This window comes from Pelophylax lessonae, assembly GCF_965119305.1.
Source record: "Pelophylax lessonae genome assembly, chromosome: 11".
NCBI lineage: Eukaryota > Metazoa > Chordata > Amphibia > Anura > Ranidae > Pelophylax > Pelophylax lessonae.
This window is the reverse complement of record NC_138778.1, coordinates 76935312-76957006: the sequence shown is the minus strand read 5'-3', so window position 1 is coordinate 76957006 and position 21695 is coordinate 76935312. Positions and strand designations below refer to the sequence as shown.

General features: G+C 47.2%; 1 protein-coding gene and 1 pseudogene across 2 annotated transcripts in view; both read left to right on the top strand.

Annotated features, from left to right (window-relative positions):
* The first annotated feature begins 423 nt into the window (after positions 1–423).
* The window catches only part of HID1 (HID1 domain containing), a 283981-nt gene continuing 262709 nt past the window's right edge, over positions 424–21695 (top strand). The window contains exon 1 of the mRNA XM_082271220.1: positions 424–685. Coding sequence (XP_082127346.1) covers positions 620–685 — 66 coding nt within the window. The 5' untranslated portion in view covers positions 424–619. The remainder of the gene's footprint in view (positions 686–21695) is intronic.
* LOC309566890 overlaps positions 2687–21695 on the top strand; it is a 41672-nt pseudogene continuing 22663 nt past the window's right edge. The window contains exons 1-2 of the transcript in view: positions 2687–2990; positions 3201–4273. The product of the transcript in view is annotated as an uncharacterized misc_RNA (transcript). The remainder of the gene's footprint in view (positions 2991–3200; positions 4274–21695) is intronic.

Genomic DNA, 21695 nt, shown 5'->3' with positions numbered 1-21695 from the left:
CAGCAGGATCAGACCCCCCTCCCCTCCCCGTGCTGTGATCACCGCCTTCCTCGGTCTGTGCACGGTACCCAATGCTGACCCCCTGGCCTCTGCACAACCGCTTCCCGCAGTACGCTCTTCTGTATCCCCGTAGCATCCCCAGGCCTGGACCGGCCAAGCCCCGCCCCCCATACAAGCTGGCCTGTCACTCCTCCTCGTTGATTGGCTGCTGCTTTTCCCTCCTTCGTCGCATCATCGTGCACAGGCATCTTTAACCCTGTCGTCACTGCTACACACATTCGGCCGTGCAGTTTTTACTTCACCAGCTCCCTCTATAGCAAAACTCTGCTCTCCGTTCTAGCAGGCGGTGTCCGCCCTCTTGCCATACTGTAAGATTACAGGGCGGGGCCTATTTACCTGCGGCCCAACTATTCACCTAGGGGCGTGGCCTATTGAGGTGACTCTGATTCCTCAGCTCGGGACAGTGAAACACATACGCCACTTGTGTGGGCGCGGCTGTCGATGTCAGGAGGGGGCGTGGCTTTCCTCGCTGATTGACAAATCCGGTTTGCCAGCTGCTACAGGCGGATTCGAGAAGGGGGATCGGGCCCGTGAACGGGCAGCTCGCTACGGTACCGGTATGGGGAACACTGACACCAAGCTGAATTTTAGGAAGGCGGTCATCCAGCTGACTACAAAGACCCAGGTACGAGGATGGGGGAGGGGCCGAGATCCACTTCTTCCTCCACACTGGAGAACAGGTGTACGGAGAGAGCAGGCTGACATCCCAGGGAACTACTACCCTAATCATGCCTGGGAAACTAGAGGCACAGCACACATCCGCTTTACATACAACACCTAATCACACATATAGATGATGCTGTCGTTGTTATAATAATATTTATGAAAAAAAAATATATAAAAAAAAAAACATTTTATATATATATATTGTGTGTGTGTGTGTATATGTGTGTGTGTGTGTATATATATATATATATATATATATAGTGGGGGTGTAGTGACCTGTCTTGACCCTATCACTGTACAGCCCTAGTCCTGTGGCCTGAGGGTCGCATGTGGCCCCTTGATAAATGATGTGTGGCCCTCAGCAGTAATCTCTACTAGCTTCGTGGAATATGTTCCCAGTTTCATATTGCCTTCAGTAGCAGGGGGGAGCAGGTACCTGGTTTTAGCAGGTACCCGCTCCCACTTCCGGATGACTTCCCCGCGGCAAAGTCAGAAGTTTGCCCACCCCCTGCTGCCAGGCCATTCACAAAGCGCAGTGTGCTTTGCGCATGGGCAGTAGGGAGCCGGCTGTGAAGCCTGGACCTCCTCTTTTAAGCATTACATATATTGAAAATTATGTGTGGCCCCTTGATGTCAATGGCCACATTTGAAGCCCTCTTTAGCTCACAAGTTGACAACTGCTGCTGTAGAGTATAGATGATTAACCACTTTACCACCGGAGGATTTTGCTGTCTTACGTCTGGGCCACTTTTTGCGATTCGGCGCTGTGCGAATTTAACTGACAATTGTGCGGTCATGCGACGCCGTACCCAAACAAAATTTACGTCCTTTTTTTTCCCCACAAACAGAGCTTTCTTTTGGTGGTATTTGATCACCTGTGTGATTTTTACTTTTTGCGCTATAAACAAAAAAAGAGCGTTTATTTTGAAAAAATAACAATATTTTTAACATTTTTTTTATATGAAATTCCCCCCCAAAAAAATTTAAAAATCTAAATTTTTGGCCAATTTGTTTTCTGCTACCTATGTTAGGTAAAAAAAAATCACAATAAGCGTATTTTGATTGGTTTGCGCAAAAGTTATTGCGTTTACTAAGGGAAAGATTTCTGTCATTTTTGGTGTTTTTTTTTTTTTAACGAGTAATGGCGGCGAACTGCGATTTTTTTTTTTTTTTTTTTTTTTTTTTTTTTTTTTTTTTTTTTTTTTTTTGCGGGACTGCAACATTGCGATGGACAGATCGGACCCTTGACTGACATTTTTGACACTTTTGGGGGTACCAGTGACATTACTACAGTAATCAGTGCTATAAATATGCACTGTTACTGTAAAAATGACATTGGCAGGGAAGGGGTTAATTTTATTTGAGAGGGAGGGGTCAATGTATGCCTGGTGCTTACGGACATGTGTGGGGGGAGGTGACTGAGTGACACAGGGAGAGATCGCATGTTCAGCTATGCTGAACCCTGCAATCTGTCACTGTCTGTCACTTAGGAGATCCGCCCGCTCTGTTTACACAAGCGGGCGGATCTCCAAACTCGATTCCCCGACGATCGGGGAAGAGCAGCAGAGATCGCCGCCGCTCCTACCCTGGCCCGACTCCCGCTGTGACTGAAAACAGCGGGAGAGCGCCTCCGGCGGCGCGCAAGCGCCTCCTACAGGGGGAGGAGTCCAGCGACGTAGGTTTACGTCGCTGGACGGGATCGTGCCACATTGCCGCAGTAGTGTCAATGTGGGCGGTCGTAAAGTGGTTAATGGTGATTTATACATTTCCTGGGATCTGATCAGGGCTGTGGAGTCGGAGGAAATTTTGGGTATCTGGAGTCAGAGTCGGCAAACAATACTCCGACTCCTACTAAATTTAGATTTGAATTAAAAAAAAAAAAAAGCAAGTTTAAATGTCCCAATTCACAAAGTTATAATTAATGACTTAGTATAAGGAAACTTATAATTGAGGAGGTAAAATGGAAGAACTACAGAAAGTTCTGAAAGGACGTTTTGTCTTCCTTAAAATGGATGCATGCACACGTCACAGAGTCAATTATTTTGCTATCAATGTTAGATTTGTGGGTGAAAATAACAAAACAATAACACGGACCCTCGGATTAAAGGACACTCAGGCACATCACACCAGTGATTACCTTCAGAAGTTAGTGGAGGGTGTTCTAGAAGATTTTGAAATCGCAAAGGAACAGATTTTATGTGCTGTGACAGATAACGCTTCTAACATGTTGAGCTCAATTGAGAAGATGAATGCAGATGAAGAAGGTAACAAACGGATATTAGAGTTATGCCCCATACAAACGTGCAGATTATCTGAAGACTTTTGTCTGCAGACTTACCAAAACCATATAATATGAGGTCAAACCTAAACACTTTCAATTTGTATGCAATCCGGCAGGCCCTTACATTACATAGAAAAGGTAAATCTGAAGACAAAAGTCTTCAGATAATCTGCACGTGTGTATGGGGCATTAGAGGAAGACAGCTCTGCAAGTATTGGAGAAAGTTTAGAAGCTGAAGAGAATGCTGACATTTTTTTAGACAACTTTGTTGAAGAAGCATTGAAGCTTGCTACTATTCATCATATGTGATGTGCTGTTCATACACTGCAACTTGCCTTAAGAGATGGATTAAAAGATCGCCATGCAGCTACACTAATTTGCAAATTACGGCAAGTAAATGTTGCAGCCAGGGCCCCGAAAACAGATTTTGAAACAGCAATTTTGAAAAGACGTGCAGGAAAAGGAGCCATTTTGGATCAAACAACTCGCTGGGGAAGCACTTATTTAATGGTGAAGCGTTTGCTTGAGCTTAAAGACTTCATAGAAGAAATGGACAATGAAAATCTTGCATTAACTGAAAGCCAGTGGACACAAATAAAAGAGCTGGAGAACCTTCTTTCTCACCCCATCACTGTCACCAAGAGGTTGCAATGTGATGATCTATTACCGGGTACATTCCTCTTGGAATGGAAGAGCCTGTTATATCGCCTCAACAAAAATGAAGGGTTAATGGCTGAGGGCATTGCATCTTCAATGATGAAAAGAGAGAGTCTTTTGCTGGAAAATGAAATCTTGTTAGCGGCTATTTATGTCGACCCAATGAGCCGACTTTTGTTGAACAGTGAACAGACTGCTACTGGGAAAAAGGCCCTCTATGATGTAGCAGTTCGCATGAAGGGATTACGACCTGAAATACCTCCACAGGATGAAGTTCTTTTAAGCAATAGTGGTAACTCAGGATCATCTTCTTCAAACGAAGAATTAGACTTTGATTCCTTCTTAGACAAAATGGAAGTTGCTAAAGGAAAGCGACGTCGCATAAGCGTTACAGAACCAGTAAATGTCCAAATAAAAAAATTCCAACAGGAGTTTTATAAAGCACTAAAAGAAGTTGAAAAGTATGATCGCTCATCAAAACTTACTGTTGAAGAAGCCCTCCTTGTTTATCCAGAGATCGTTAGTGATGTGGCCAGAATAGTTACTGCAATGCCGCCCACCCAAGTCAGTGTCGAAAGATTAATACATATTAATACAGAGGAGTCGGAAGTACAAAAAAACTGAGGAGTCGGAGTCGGAACATTTATCTACCGACTCCACAGCCCTGGATCTGATTGGTCCATGAGTTAAACTGTCACTGTACATTTTCCTTTAATTTTTGCTTTGCCTTCCATTGGTAGATGTGGCTTGGCTGATGCTGGGTAGACTCCTGTTTCGCATCATTGTGCTGAGTGTACCACTTGTTGCCTACTTACTGTGCGGTTTGATGTCCACATCACCTGTAGGCAGTAGAAGATTATAATAGAGGAAGACCAGGTGGCTGCCCAGGGGCCATGAGGATGCTAAATAAAGTTCTTCCCTTTACTACACTCAGTCAGTTGATTTCAGCTTTGAAAGACTTTAAATCATTTCTCAACACTTCTTTCAGGTAGGTCTCATGGAACCCCTGCTAAAAATCACTATACCTACAACTCCTGATACATTACTGTGATGATCAGTGGGAAGAATTCTCCTTTACATTTGTGGTCTAAGGGAAAAATGTACTCCTTACAGATAGCTAAAAATATCAATGCTGTCAGTGGGAAGCTAAGTGAGAGGCAGAAATTGCTCATTGAAACATAAGGTTCCATGGAACCCTGGGTGAAAAACCCTGCTTTAGACTGAGCAGCGACTTTCAGTCTTTCTGTTGCTAGTAAAGCTCACCGCACACATTACAATCTCTAATATGGTGGCAATATACACTTCAAAAAATGATTAATTTATTTTCCAGTCAATATCTATAGTCAGCAACCCATTTGATCAATATGCCACACATGTAGAAGTGGATCTCGTTTGTTAGTTAAAGCGGAACTAGACCCATTCATTTAACAGTTTCAAAAAACAGTTACATTCCTGGCATGCCAGGAATCCTAACTGTCATATTTGCTTGTGATCACAAACAAACTGTCAAAAGGCTGGCATCCTAACTGATCACGTGTGCAGCATCATGGCATTTGCAAATCAAACAGAGGCTAAGATGGCCGCTTCCTTGGCTGAAACTAATAGGAGGGTCTAGTTATGTTTGCCAAATTTGTTAAAGGCATGCCATGGATGATAACTGTCACAGTGGCTTTTTCACACTGAGTGCCGGTTCACATTTGTGCGATCACAGAGATTGCATGTAATTCGGAGCGCACTGCTCCTAAAATTACATGCAATCTCTGTGCGGTGTAAATTCAGCCATACGGTTTGTATGGCTGAATTCGCACTGCAATCGCACTCAAACACGCATAGGACTCTTTTTTTTTTGGTCTGCAGCAGAACTGGATTGCATGGTGGTTCACACTAGTGCGATCCGATTCTGTGCGAACTTTCAAATCGCACTGCTATATGCGATCTGATCTGGGGGTGTCGTTAATGTTTAATTGACACCCCCAGCGTATCGCATATGGCAGTGTGAACTGCCAGAGGTGCGGATGCGATGCGGGAACATGCTGTATATTCGCAGCGTTGCCGTATCGCACAAATGTGAACCGGCACTCAACCAAATTGTTATGCCATCAAATGTCTGGTGTCATAACGGATTTCATGTGCAGCACCATGACCACTGCAGATCAGAGGCTAAGATGGTAGCTTCCTTGGCTCTAAAGTGTAGAAGGGTTTAGTTCCCCTTTAAAGATGAATTCAAGGAATTCAGCCACTTTGTAAAAAGTGAAGACACACTAGGAGTTAAGTCCAAGGAGCTGCATGACACCTCCTGGGCTTATCTCTATTTACATTTTGACAGGTTTATTGCTCTACCAGAGAAACCCTAAGTGCCGTTTCACACTTGTGCGATGCGGGAAGGCTGCGAATTCGCAGCCTGTTAGCGCATCACATCCGCACAAGAGGCAGTTCACACTGCCATATGCGATACGCAGGGGGTGTCAATTCAATGTTAACGACACCCCCAGTTTGATCACATATCGCAGTGCGATCTGACAGTTCACACAGGATCGGATCGCACAAGTGTGAACCACTGTGCGATCCGATCCTGATGCGGCTGAAAAAAAGGGTCCTGTGCGTCTTTTGTGCGGGTGCAGTGCGAATTTCAGCCATACAAAGTGTATAGCTGAATTTGCATCCGCACAGGAGATCGCATGTAATGAAGGAGCAATGCGCTCTGAATTACATGCGATCAGCGCACCCGCAGTAGTGTGAACCGGCACTGAGGAGAGAAATGCAGACCAGCTATAATGCCTGAACAATTATTATTGTGGATTACTATTGGATTATTGAATACTATTATAGTATATTGGATATGAACACATAGCAGAGCAGCTATGTCTGCCCCTCCCCTCTGCTGCCCATTCACAGAAGCCTTTGTTTTTTGTGAATGTGTTCACATATAATGCCAAGACTTATGTGATTGGGTGGACATAGCAGCAGTGACTCTCCAGTTCAAGATGCAAAGCTTAGTGGCGCAGGGCTCACAGACAACCAGAGACGCACTTCTCGCCCATATCACGGTGCTCCCTAAGGAAGGTAGGGACCTCACAATGCCTAGTAGTTACCGACCGATATCGTTGCTAAACACGGACGTTAAGATCCTGGCCGGAATCTTGGCTGACCGCCTGAAACCCCTACTGCCGTCTGTGGTGCATCCTGACCAGACGGGATTTATAGCGGGTAGGGAGGCTCGCGACAATGCCAATAGGGCGCTCCAGATCATCCACTGGGTCGGGTCCCAACCACGCTATCCACCCTGCCTATTATCCACAGATGCTGAAAAAGCGTTTTGCAGGGTGGATTGGGTCTATATGCGATTGGTCCTGGAGCGTTTGGGCTTGGGTCCTCACATGTCTGGATGGATTGCGGAGCTTTACACGTCCCCTGAAGCCAGGGTTAAAGCAGGGGGCTACCTGTCCTCTCCCTTTCCGATCCGCAATGGCACGCACCAGGGGTGCCCCCTCTCGCCGCTGATTTTCGCACTGACCCTGGAGCCATTTTTGGCCAGGGTCAGGGCGAACCCGGACATTGGGGGTGTCACGGTGGGCCCTACGGAGCACAAGTTATCTGCGTATGCAGACGATGTCCTTTTTTATATGTGACCAGACCACAGACGTCTCTGACGGTGTTGGAGCTCAGGGTCTTCCACTCGCTTTCCAACTTCAAAATTAATTTTGATAAATCCAAAATTCTGCTCCTTACCATCCTACAGGAGATGGCCAGCACGCTGAAGTCCTCCCTACCGTTCACATGGTGCCACTCCAAGCTCAAATATCCTGGGGTCTTCCGACTGGACTGCTCCACAGACCTCTTTACTCTTAATATGCACCCCTTTTGACAGTAATCCGGCGGGCCCTCACTGAATGGGCCAAACTGACACTGACATGGATTGGCCGGGTGAATGTGTTACCTGTGCACTTGCCCCGGTCCTTCTTTTTAAGCCTTAACAGCATGTTCATCTGTTTTGTTTGGAATGGCAAACATCCCCGCCTGGCTTTTGGCCTCATGCAGCGTTCCAAACGTGCAGGTGGCCTGGGGTTTCCAGTGGTTCAGAGATGTTATGAAGCGATAGCCTTCTGGACTGGCATCGCCATGTCTGGAACAAGCTCTGGGTCCCCATGGAGAAATTCATGGCAGGCAGGAACTTGTCTCATGCCCCCTGGCTCCTTGGAGCACATAGGGGCTTCTCCCCACAGGTTTCCCTGGCAACCGTCCATACCTTGCAGGTCTGGGATGACGTAAACAAAAGATTACAGCTGTCAGTGGCGGTCTCCCCACTGGCGCCCCTCGGGGGGGGTTCCCATGGTTCCTTCCTGGGGAGGATGTTTCCTTCTTCAGAACGTGGACATCGGGTGGGGAGACACTCTGTGGCCGCTTTGTCCAGGAGGGGAGGATATTGCCTCTCTCGGAACTCAGGGGCCGATATGGGAGATTCCCCATGTATTCATGGCGATACCGTCAACTTAATCAATGTCTTAATCTGATGCTGGACGGGGTTTCGCTCCCCACCTTTGATGTCTCCTTATGAGAAGCTCTGCATCTCCAAGGACCCGATTCAGCACTCCATAGCACTGCTGTATCGGCTTCTGTGTGCGGAGGATTGTGCGTCCAAACCCTTGTTCGTGCGGGAGTGAGAGAGAGAGACCTACAGTGCACCTTTTCTGAACAACAACTGAACCACATGTACCACCTGACCCACTCTAGCACGGTAGATACTAGGATACAGGAGAACGGGTACAAGATACTAACCAGATGGTATAGAGTGCCCTCCCGGCTCGCACAGATCTACCCGGGCCTGTCGGACCATTGTTGGAGGGGCTGTGGGGGCTGGGGTTCCTTCCTACATATATGGTGGGAATGCCCGCTCCTGCGGCCATACTGGCTGGACATACGGCACAGATCTTGGCGATCCTGGACGTGGACATCCCGGATGATCCGCTACACTTTTTTCTCCACGTGCCATCCATTCCTCTTAGCAGATATAACAAGAGTGTGTTGCCGCATCTCTTGAACGCAGCTCGCTGCCTGGTCCCAATATTTTGGAAGCAGGCGGTGGTGCCTGACCGAGTAGCCTGCATAAAGCTGGTAAACAATATCATGGCAGCTGAGGAGTGGATGGCTCGGTGCAGGGATCCCTACGACCAATTCTATGCGAGATGGGCAGTGTGGATGCATTATACAGCTGGTGGACACGCCTCTCCTCCTTCAGATGCTCATGTATCTCACTAGGCACATGCCACCAGTCTTTGCCATGCTCTGAGGCGGTGCAATGGGGTTATCCCACTGTCATGCACCCTTGTTAGAGATTTGAGACCTTCCTCCTTCTGTTGCCTCCCCCCTCGCCCTTCTCTCTTTCTTCCCCTCCTTTTCTCCCCACCTGTTCTGGTTACTCACTAGGCCTCCCCCTTTTGTCTCTCTCATCAGGCCCCATTTTCCCTGCAGCCTCGGTATGACTAGTTCTTAATGTAGTTACTCAGATGGAGCAGAGCACCTACCATAGTGATTGAACTGTCCACTTTAGAAAGGGCAGGTATTCTTATTATACATATTTTTTTTTTCCTAGATGCTCTGCGCTGGGGATTGATGTTTATCCATTTGGTGCCTTTTGATGACTGATTCTTCCTTGTTATATGACCTTTTTCTCTATTTCCTACCCATTGTTTGAATTTTTGTGTATGTTTATGAAAAGTTGAAATCAAGATTATATAAAGATGCAAAGCTTAGAAGGACCAGCGTCGCTCTCCCGGAACTACAACGATCGCTGTCTTCCGGGAGTATTATAAAGCTATCAAATATAAATATTGGAGCTCGCAATAAATATTGCACCTTGTTGGAATTGAAGTAGAAGTCCACCTTAACACTTAAAACCCTGCGTCTATAGACATCCACTATCTAACACTAACCTATTTAGCCCTCTAAAGAAGTAATCAGTACATAGTTACATGGTTTGTGAGGTTCAAAAAAGACATCAGTCCATCCAGTTCAACCTATGGTGTGTGTGTTTGCTGTTAACCGTACATTGTATACCCCTTTTATGTTGTGGTCTTTAAGGTGCCCATCTAATGGTTTTTTGAAGCTATCAATGCTCCCTGCTGATACCACTGCTTGTGGAAGAGAATTCCACATCCCTACTGCTCTGACCGTAAAGAACCCCTTACGTATTTTAAGGTTAAACTGTTTTTCCTCTAGTTTTAGTGAGTGGCCACACGTCTTATTGTATTCCCTTTCTCTGAATAGTTTGTTCCTTATGCTCCTTATGCTAGGGTCATCACCAGTACAGTATTTGTACATTGATATCATATCCCCTCTCGACCGTCTCTTATCCAGAGAGAATAAGTTCAGTGCTTGTAGTCTTTCCTCATAGCTGATGTCCTCCATTCCCCCTAATTATTTTTGTTGCCCTTCTCTGGACTCTCTCCAGTTCCAGCACATCCTTTCTGAGGACCGGTGCCCAGAACTGGACGGAATACTCCAGATGTGGCCGGACAAGAGTCTTGTAGAGTGGGAGAATAATCTCTTTATTTCTGGAGTAAATCCCCTTTTTTATACATGCCAGTATTTTGTTGGCTTTGCTTGCAGCGGCTTGGCATCGCATGCCACTGCCAAGCCTGTTGTCCACTAGTACCCCCAGGTCCTTTTCCATCTTAGATTCACCCAGAGGTTCCACCCCTAGTAAGTAGCTTGCTTTCGTGTTTCTGATGCCCAAGTGCATTACTTTTACATTTTTCAACATTAAACCTCATCTGCCATGTAGTTGCCCACCCCATTATTTTGTTCAGGTCCGCTTGTAAGGTTTCCACATCCTGCATAGAAGATATTGGCATGCTTAGTTTATTATCATCTGCAAATACCGAGATTGTGCTGGATATCCCCTCCTCTAGATCGTTTATGAATAAATTAAACAGGATTGGCCCCAGGACAGAACCTTGGGGGACCCCACTTTCCACACCCACCCAATCTGAGTACTCCCCATTTATCACCACCCTCTGGACTTTCCCCTGGAGCCAGTTCTCTATCCAGGTACTCACCCTATGGTCCATACCTACGTACCTTAGTTTGTACAGTAAGCGTTTGTGGGGGACTGTGTCAAATGCCTTTGCAAAGTCCAGATACAATACATCCACAGGCCTTCCTTTGTCTAGATGGCAACTCACTTCATCGTAGAAGGTTAATAGATTGGTTTGGCAAGAACAATTTTTCATGAATCCATGCTGATTACTACTAATAATACAGTTTTTATTACTAAAGTCTTGTATATAGTCCCTTAACATTCCCTCCAAAATCTTGCAGACTACTGATGTTAGGCTGACAGGTCTATAGTTACCCGGGATATATCTCAGCCCTTTTTTAAATATTGGTACCACGTTGGCTTTTTTCCAATCAGCTGGCTTCATACCCGCCTGTAGACTATCCTTAAAGATCAAGAATAATGGTCTGGCTATCACCTGGCTGCGTTCCGTAAGTACCCTCGGGTCCAAGCCATCCGGTCCCGGTGATTTTTTTCTGTTAAGTTTCTCTAGTTTAGTTCTAAGTCTATCTTCTGTTAGCCATGGGGGTACTTCCTGAGGTGTGTTATTTTTAATTTATCATTACAAGCTGGGTTAGTGTAGCCCCCCAATTCTTTTGTGAAGACTGAAGAGAAGAAATGATTTAACATTTTCGCCTTCTCTCTGTCCTCTATGGCCATATTTCCTTTGTCGTCTTTTATGGGGCCAATGTGTTCTGGCCTCGCTTTCTTACTGTTTATATACTTAAAGAATTTCTTGTTTTTTTTTTTTTTTTTTTTTTTTTTTTACTCTCTTCCGCTATATGTCTCTCGTGTTCTATTTTAGCCGCCTTGATTTCGCCTTTGCATTTCTTATTGCACTCTTTGTAATGCTTGAATGCTGCCAATGACCCCTCAGCCTTATATTTTTTGAAATGCATTTTTATGTTGGAGTTTAGTCACCCAGGGTTTACTTTTGCGCTTTTAAATTTATTCCCCTTTGGAATGCACTGGCCAATCCGTTTGTTTAGCATGCTCTTGAAGCACTCCAATTTTTCCTCTGTGTTCTTTGTTCCCAGGGTTCTATCCCATTTGATATTTTCTAGCAGAGAGCGGAGTTTTGGGAAATTGGCTTTTTTGAAATTCAGTGTCCTTATATTATCCTTCTGTTTCCTATTACCATGATTAATTCTAAAACGAATTGATCTATGGTCACTATATCCTAAGTTGCCCTGTATTTCTATATCCGTGAGCAGGTCTGTATTGTTGGTAATCAGTAGGTCTAGTACCGCATTGTTTCTTGTCGGTGCGTTCACCATCTGACCCATAAAATTGTCCTGCAAAACAACATTTAGGAACTGCCGAGCCTTGGATGAATTTGTGGTTCTTTCTGCCCAGTCTATATCTGGATAATTTAAAGTTTCCCATCCTTGCTGCCAATCCAACATGTGAAAGGAGGTCCGCCTCCCCCTCCTCCCTCTGTTTGGGGGGGTCTATAGCATATGCCCAATGTTACTTTTCCCATAGTGCCTTCCCTTTGAAGTTCTACCCATAGGGATTCTACCTCATCCATAGCTCCATTATTAATATCATCCCTCATATTTACCTGTACACTGTTCTTAATATACAGACCTACCCCTCCCCCTTTTTTACCTTCTCTATCTCTGCGATAAAGCGAACACCCCTGAATGGTCGCCAGCCAATCATGAAAGCTAACACCACGTCTCTGTAATCCACACAAAATTGAAGTCCTCCTCATACATCAGCAGCTCCAGCTCTCCCATCTTGTTGGCCAGGCTTCTGGCATTGGTATACAAACCTCGTAATTTTGTCTGGTTGCATACTACATCCTTGTTTGATGTTTTTAGGCTGCTCTTGTGATTTTTTTTTTTTTTTTTTTCCCCATACCCACCTTGGATTTAGGGAATCTGAACACCCTACCACTAATGTCCCAATTTGTGCCTGCTGAACTTTGCTAATTCTACATCTGTACCCCCCCCCATCACCTAGTTTAAACGCCCCTCTAACTTGTACGCCATCTTCTCACCCAGTACGGTTGCACCCTCCCCATTTAGGTGCAATCCATCCCTACTAAAGAGCCGGTAGCCGACTGAGAAGTCGGCCCAGTTCTCCAGGAACCCGAAACCCTGCCTACTACACCAGCTTCTCAGCCACTTGTTAACTTCCCTATTCTCCCGCTGCCTCTCTGGTGTGGCTCGAGGTACAGGTAGTATTTCTAAAAATACTACCTTGGAGGTCCTACTCCTCAACTTAGCGCCTAAGTTCCTGAAATCGTTTTTTAGGACTCTCCATCTCCCTCTGCCTATGTCATTGGTACCCACGTATACCATGACAGCTTGGTCTTCCCCAGCCCCACCCAGTAATCTGTCCATCCGATTCGTGATGTGCCGAACCCGAGCGCCCGGTAAACGGCAGACAGTTCGGCACTTACGGTCTTTATGACAGATTTCCCTGTCTGTCCTTCTAATAATGAGTCCCCTACCACCAGAACCTGTCTTTCCTTTCCCTTTCTCCCAGCCTCACTGGAGGAGTTCTTCCCCTGGCAGCTAGGGGCGTCGCTCTGCTCCAGCAATGCTGGTCCCTGACTGGTTTCCCCAACACCATGCAACGGGGCGTATTTATTGGGGTGCTCCAGCCCAGGACTGGCCTCCTTGCCTTGTTCCCTTCTACCCCTCCTAACTGTCACCCATCTACTCTACTCTGATGCCTGCACCTCCGTTATGTTCCCAGTTCGGGTATGTTCCCAGCTCTCCTTCAGTATGGAGATTCTCAGTGTTGCCAGTTGCTTCCCTAGATTCAGGACCTGAGCTTCCAGGGAAGCAACATGCTTCCATTTTGTCCAGCTGTATTCGCCCTCGATCGCCTGATCAAGGAATGTATACATGCCACAAGATGTACACCGAATCTCATCGCTACACCCGCCGGGCACTGTACCCACTAATCTGATCTGATGGGGATTTCAGTAAAGTCTGACCTGTGTGGCTGTTTTCTAGCTTCCTAACTCTACTTTCTCACCTTCTGGTACTCCGCGACACTCGCTGGCTCTCAGTGAGGTATTTACTCCCAGTCGCTACTGCACTCCCCCCAGTCGCTACAGCCCTCCTCCCAGTTGTTTTTTTCTGCCTAGTCAGGAGTAAGGACCTAGTTGCTAGCTGGGATCTCTGGCTCCCTTACCCCCGGGTTCCCTTCCATTCCCCCCCAGCCCCTCTAACAGTCACGGTGGTCTTTTGGCACAAACCTACCCCTACCTCCCTCCCCCTTGCTCCAGTAAGGGGGGGTGGATGTGGTTGTTAATAACCCCGCTGTTCGGATCGCACACGGGGGTCTTTGAGCAGGTTCCCGGCCCGCTTGGGGTTAGTGACTAGAGTAGGGATATCCTTTGGGCTCCCTACGGTGGTTATTGGGCTGGGGGGAGCTGATGTTTCATCAGCGGCGGGTCTACGCCTCACGTGGCCGGATCGGGCCGACAATTTTGACTGGGGCTTTGCGGCCTACTTGTGGCTCTCCGAGTGCCCCACCAAGCTGTCCAAGCTGATACTATAACGAATGGTACTGCCGACGGATGCGCGCCTCACGAGGCTTTGCGGCCTACTTGTGGCTGTCCGAGTGCCTGACTAAGCTGTCTGAGTGACTAACCAAGCTGTCCGAGCTGCTGAAGTAGTGGATGGTACTGCCAACTGATGCGCCTCACGCAGCTGGATCGGGCCAAAAATTGTGGCGGCAGCCTACTCGCGGCTGACGGACTAGCTGTGTAGCCCCGGGCCCTGCAGAACGAGGTCAGGTCCCTCGGGGACAACAAATCCTCTTCACTCAGGACCTGTATGCGGTCCCTGGGATTGATGGTGTCAGCCTTCGAGACTATACCGTTTGCTCAGTTTCACACGCGGTCTCTCCAAGCGGAGATACTGACCAGATGGGACAGGCTCCCTCAGTCGCCAAACCAGATTGGATCTTCTGTGGTGGCTCCAGTCTCCGGCCATAGAGGAAGGGAAATCCTTCAGACCGTTGCTGTGGACAGTGATTACCACGGATTCCAGCCTGTCGGGCTGGTTTGGCGTCCTAGGCAACCTGTCTGCCCAGGGCACTTGGTCAGTGGAGGAGTCCTCTCTTCCAATCAACATCTTGGAACTGAGAGCGATCAGGCTGTGCCTGCTCCATTGGTCAGATCGGCTTCAGGGCCACCCTGTACGGGTACAGACGGACAATGCCACTGCGGTGGCTTACATCAACCACCAAGGGGGCACCAGGAGTGCCAGGGCGGCCCAGGAAGTGACCAGTATTCTGTCTTGGGCCGAGACTCACGTTCCGGCAATCTCGGCAGTTCACATTCTTGGTGTGGAGAATTGGCACGCCGATTATCTGAGCCGCCAGACCCTGGACCAGGGGGAATGGTCCCTGCACCCGGAGGTGTTTCAGATGCTGTGTGCGAAATGGGGATCCCCGGATGTGGATCTGTTTGCGTCCCGGTTAAACAACAAGGTGGAAAGGTTTGTGGCAAGAATGCGCAATCCTCTGGCAGACGCCTCGGATGCGCTGGTGGTGCCTTGGCACCGATATCATCTAATATGTGCCTTTCCTCCGATTCAGTTGTCATCCAGGTTCCTTCGCAGGTTGGTCTCGGAACTACAGTTGGTGATTCTGGTGGCAACGGACTGGCCGCGCCGGTCTTGGTACGCGGACATCATTCAACTAGCCGTCGAGCCTCCATGGCGGCTCCCGTTGCGAGATGATCTACTGTCTCAGGGACCGATCTTTCATCCTGCTTTACAGTCGCTGGCTTTAACGGCGTGGCTGTTGAAAGCCAGGTCCTGAGAGACAGGGGTCTCTCCTCGGAGGTCATTCCTACCTTGCTCAAAGCACGGAAGGCCTCGTCTGGTAAGATTTATTACCGTACCTGGAAGGCTTATTTTGCCTGGTGTGAAGCCAGGGGCTTCCCTCCTCGTTCCTATTTGGTGGCGAGGGTGTTGGCCTTCCTACAATCTGGTGTGGACCAGCGCCTTGCGTTGGCCACGATTAAGGGCCAGTTGTCTGCACTGGCTGTTCTTTTTCAGCGCCCCGTGGCGTCTAACTCTTTGATTCGCACCTTTATTCAAGGTGTGCGTCATTTGGCCCCTCCTCGGAGGGCGCCTCTATCTCCATGGGACTTGAACTTGGTTCTGTCTGTTCTGCAACATTCTCCTTTTTAAAAACATCAGGGAAATTTCTTTGCCTCTGCTGTCTTAAGAAGGTTGCCTTTCTGGTGGCGATCACTTCTGCCCGCAGAGTGTCGGAGTTAGCGGCTTTGTCCTGCCGCTCCCCTTACCTGGTGGTTCATAAGGATAAGGTGGTCTTGCGACCAAACCAGTCTTTCCTTCCAAAGGTGGTTTCTGACTTTCACCTTAATGAGGACATTGTTTTGTCTTTGCTTTGCGCGAATGTTAAACATCCTAAGGAGTTTGCCTTACATTCCTTGGATGTTGTCCGGGCGATCAGGGTTTACCTGTCGTCCACTGAATCCTTTCGGAAGTCGGATTCTCTTTTTGTCCTTCCTGAGGGACCTCGGAAGGGTATGGCTGCGTCTGCGGCGACCATTTCAAAATGGATCAGACAGACGATTGTGCAGGCCTATTCAATTAAGGAAAGGGTACCGCCCTTCCCTGTCAAGGCGCACTCTACCAGGGCGGTGAGTGCGTCCTGGGCCTTTCCGGCATCTGACATCAGCAGATGCCTCCTTTTGGCCGCAAAGTTCTGTGTGCAGCAGTACCTTAAGGGGACACTAGTTTTGCAGGGCCCTGACTGTTGGGGTTGTTTTCCCCCTTGTTTATTTGCTTTCCTGGGTTGTTGCTCCAGTTGAGCTTTTAGGTTTTCCCGGAGGATACCTTTCTGATCACGTAAGGTTCCTTTCTCTGATGTGGGTGCTGCGTTGCCTTTTCTGACGGTTGCGTTTTTTCCCACCCCTCATGTGTACACTGCTTTGGGACATCCCATTGGTGAAGACTGTATGAGTGGGCGGCGACTGTCAGAGGACGTAAGAGAAAACTGAATTTTTGTAAAATCTTACCGTAAAATTCCTTTCTCTGAGTCCTCTGACAGTCGCCGCCCCTGCCCCTCTTTTTGGGGTTCTTCGGACTCTTAACTGCTTGCTACCAAACTGATTTGGGATGACTGATAGCAGGGGGGTATTGGACCAGTGGGGCAGCCCCCATAGGTGTGTCTATGTAAATTACTTTGTTTTTAACAAGTCTTATGCCTAGCTCGCTCCTATTGATAAGAGGTCTAATACCCATTGGTGAAGACTGTATGAGTGGGCGGTGACTGTCAGAGGACTCAGAGAAAGGGATTTTACATGGCAAAACAATGACTGACAGAAGCTATTCAACAGGAGGTGCAGGAGATTCCTGCCGAAAAGTCAAGTCCAGAACAGCATTTTTTTTTTTTTTTTTAAACTTTTTATTAACGGAGAAAAAGCATAAAGTACATACAACAAGGCACTCAAAAGGAATGCCAACAGATCACATAAGATACAAACCGAAACGGTACATCAACTCACGCAAGCATACGTTAAAGAAAATTTCCATGATAAACAATGTGTCTGGTTATGTTATCTTAGAGATTAAGCAGTATACTGCAGTTCAACACAGCATAAGACAAAACAATCAAACAGAATATGAAAACAATGCAGGGAACGAAATACACAAAAAGGTCCAGTCTCATGCAGCCAAATCTAGGTATCAGAGTTGGTAAGATCAGAGGCGCACCATGCCCCCCAGACCCTATCATACTTGGCTGGGCAACCCCTATGTTCAAACACAAGTTTTTCATATGGCAACACCTGATTAACCAACTGTAACCACATACGTACTGAAGGAAGAGCGGGTTGAATCCACTTGAGGGCAACGGCCTTACGAGGACTCCTGCAGCAAGGTCCTGGCATGTCTCGGCCACCGCTCCTCATCCAGCACTCCCAGCAGACACACCATGGGTGTGCACGGCACCGTGTCAGACAGGATCGAGGAAAGAACCTCAGTCACCCTCCGCCAGTACCGCGCAATGACCGGACACTGCCACATGACATGCGCTAAGTCCGCCCACAGGTGATTACACCTGGTGCATGCAGGGGTCGGGAGTCTATGCATGGCATGCAACCGGACCAACGTCAAATAAGATTGGTGTAGCATGTAGAGATTGATCAGTCTGTTGACAGCCGGAGAAACCGAGAGGTGCGTCAAACACTCCTCCTCCCAGTCCTCATCGGACAAATCAGGGATGAGTTGCTGCCACTTGGTATGCACCGCCAGTGGGTTACTATTAACTGTGGCCGATAACAGATGCAAACAGAACAGCATTTTTATAATCTGGAAGAGCAGCAGGATGCTGCATAAACAGAAGAATGTCCAAAAAGAAGACACCGAACAGAAGACCATCTTCATCGTGGTCAAATTGATGGCATGTTCTGTGTTTTATTTTGGTCTCATGCGGAGGATTCTTCTGAATCTGCAATAATGAGCCTAGATGATGAACTTCATCTCTATTTGAAGGAACCAGGAATTGAAAGAAGTGTTGATCCTCTTCAGTGGTGGCAGGAAAATGAGGCACACTACAAAAGACTTGCCTCTCATGCTAGTAGATGCCTCTCTGCTCCTCTTTCCTCTCCTGTACCAAGTGAGCGTGTTAATGAAGTGGCAGCAATATATGAAAAAAAACAGAAACCGTTTAATAGGTGAACATACTGAAATGTTATGCTTTCTGCACTATAATATGGTTCTACTTAACTGGGAGTATTGAGGTGTAGTAGTACTAGTGCCTATTCCAATCCACTGTCTAGCTTTTTTTTTCTAGCAGTTTTGCACTGACTGCAGTAGTGATTTTAAATCATTGCAGTGAGTGAGTGCACCACTGCAGCAGTTAATGCATCGTTACAATCACATGATGTGAAACTGATGTCACTGCAAGTGAAAGCTGTGCAGTTTTCTTATCAGTTTTCATGTAGGTAAGGTGTGAAGAACAAGCCTTTTAATGCTAATAAACAAATATTAACATGTTCAGTAAAGATATGTGTTAAAAATTGTCTTTATTAAACTTTAAATGTATAAAATATCGGCCGATACCGATACTTTGTGACCAAAATATCGGTATCGGCCCTGAAAAAAACCATATCAGTCTATCCCTAGTTCTTTCCTTCCAACCTGCGTTTATTCCCAGACCGCCTGGAAGGTCGCTTGGAGCAGTGCAAGCCTTGCTACTACAAGGGGTGATTGTTCTTGTCTCAGAATCAGAACGTTTGCTTCATGTTTGCAGGTCCCAGGAAGGAAAGAGAGGTACGTCTAATCTTGGACCTCAAGCTGTGAACCGCTTTGTGCGGGTACAGAAGTTTTGAATGAGTCCATTCATACGGTAGTACCATCCCTACATCAGGGGGATCTTCTGGCCTCTATTGATGATTAAGAACGCTTACCTTCATATTCCGCTATGTCAGTCATCCAGCTTCTTCTGCTTGCTGTAGGTGAGGAGCATTATCAAGAGGTCTCACCTCAACCCCTTGGGTTTTGCCAAGTGTTTGCCCCGGTGTTGGCATTGTTGTGCGGCTGTGCCAGCGGGGGATTGCGATAGTGGAGTGCCTGGATGATCATCTTCTGCGAGCAGAGTCTGCGTCTGCTCAGAAAGACAACTGGGAGATTACTGGGTGGACCCTGCAGGAGTTTGGTTGGAATTGAAATTACCCGGTATTGGCTTTGGTTCCGTTCACCTAGTTGAACTATCTGGGTCTGTTCTGGACTCTGCCTCAGCCAGGGTGTTCCTCCCATGGTAGGAGTTTCAAAAAATCTGTCCACAAGAGACCTCTGCAGAGAGATTCTTGCTATGTGGGGTCTAGACAATCTGATCCTGTTGAGCCAGGGTATGAGAGGGTCCCTGATTCGGTGTTGAAGCATCGGAGAGTGAAGCCAAGGTAAATCTTCCTTCCCCTGTATTGGAAGGTGGTCACCACGGATGCCAGCCTGTCCGAGTGGGGTGGCATTTTTTGGCACAAATTTTGCTCAGGGGGTCTGGACTCTGGAAGAATCCAGACTAACGATCGATTTAATACTAGACATTTTTCTCCGGAGATGTTTCATCAGTTGTCTCTGGTGGGGAACTCTCAAGGTGGTCCTGTTGGCCTCTCATCTCAACAGGAAGGTGCTTGGGTTTGTGGCACGGTCTCCGAAGCCTCTGGCCGACGCCACAGACTCACTGGTGGCTCCTTTGGGACCAGTATCCTCTGATAGAAGTCTTTCCTCTTCTAGAACTTATGCGAAGACTCCTGCATAGGCTCGAGGCAGAAGGGATTACGGCCATCCTAGTGGCTCCAGACTGGCCTCGCCGGTCTTGGCACGCAGATCTAATATGGTTGGTCACTGATGCTCCTTGGAGACTTCCTCTTAGAGGAGATCTGTTGGCTCAAGGGCCAATCTTTCATCTTACTTTACAGTCGCTGGCTTTAACAGCTTGGCTGTCGGAAGCCAGTTGTTGAAGGCTAGAGGGTTGTCTTAATCAGTGAATCGTATGCTGTTGTAAGCTAGTAAATCTACTTCTAGGTAGTTTTACCATCGTGTTTGAAGAGCGTACGTTGCGAAGTGAATCTCTTGGGGTGACTGAGTTTGGTTTTCTTCCAACGAGGTGTGGAGCAGCGTCTGCCCTTGGGTACCACCAAGGGCCAGATTTGCCTTTGGCAGTTTTCTTTCATCGTCCTTGGCTACGCTTTTTGTTCAGGGGGGTTTGCCACTTGGCTCCCCAGTGCGGTCTCCATTGCCCTCGTAGGATCTCAACTTGTTGCTGTTAGTTCGTCAGTAACTGCAGTAACTGCTGTTGGAAAATATTTGTGACATTTCTCTGCTTACATTGTCCCAGAAGGTAGCCTTCTTGGTGGTTTTTTCTTCTGCACATAGGGTGTTGGATCTAGCAGCTTGTCTTGTCTTTCACCTTGGTGGTTCACGGAGATAAAATGGTGCTCCGGCCCTGCCAGTCATTCCTTCCTAAAGTCTTCTCTGGTTTCCATTTAAATAAAGGCATTGTGTTCCCTTCCTTGTGTCCTAAGCCTAAGCATCTTGAATAGATTGCCCGAGCAACATCCAAAGAATGTGGGCAATCAGGGTGTACCTGGCGGCGAGTCGTTTCAAAAATCTGATTTCCTATTTGTCCTTATTGATGGACCCTGTAAGGGACTGGCCGCGTCTGCTGCGACCATTTCCAGATGGATTAGGCAGACAGTGGTGCGGGCCTATTCCATTAAGGGTCAGGATCTCCTTTCCGTGTTAAGACGCATACTACATGGGCGCTTAGTGCCTCTTGGGCCTTCCGTCATCAGGCGTCAGTGGTGCAGGTTTGCAAGGCAGCCACCTGGTCGTCCGTGCACACTTTAACAAAATTCTAAAAGGTGATTGTGTTGACATCTGCTGATGCTTCCTTTTAGCCGCAAGGATTTGCAGGCCACTGTTGGAGAGCATTAGTCCTCTTTTGAGGGTGTATTTTTTTTTTTTTTGTCAGGTGAGCGCCAGTTGTTTCTAGTTCAGCTCCTGTTTTACCTGGTTGGCTACGTTTAGCCTTTGGGAAGTATGTATATTGCTGTGTTCTTTCCACCCTTCATGTTGACACTGCTTTGGGACATCCCAAGGATCAAAGAAGATATGAAGCTGTCTGTCAACGAATGAAGGAGAAAACAGAATTTTTTGTCTTACCCTAAAATTCTTTTCTGATGTTCATTGACAGACACAGCACCCACCCCTGTAATGAGTTGGGGGGTTATGTTCTTCTGACACTGCTTGTTACAAAACCGAAGAGCTAGACCAGGAAGTGGGAGTATACCCCCTGGGACTGCTCTATGGGCGTAGTCAAACTTTTAACTATTTTTTTGCCTAGTGTCCTACTCCTAGGAAGAGCAGCGTAACCCAAGGGTCAAAGAAGATATGGAGCTGTGTCTGTCAATGAACATCGAAGAAAATAATTTTACAGTAAGACAAAAATCCAGTGTTTGCAGATATCTTC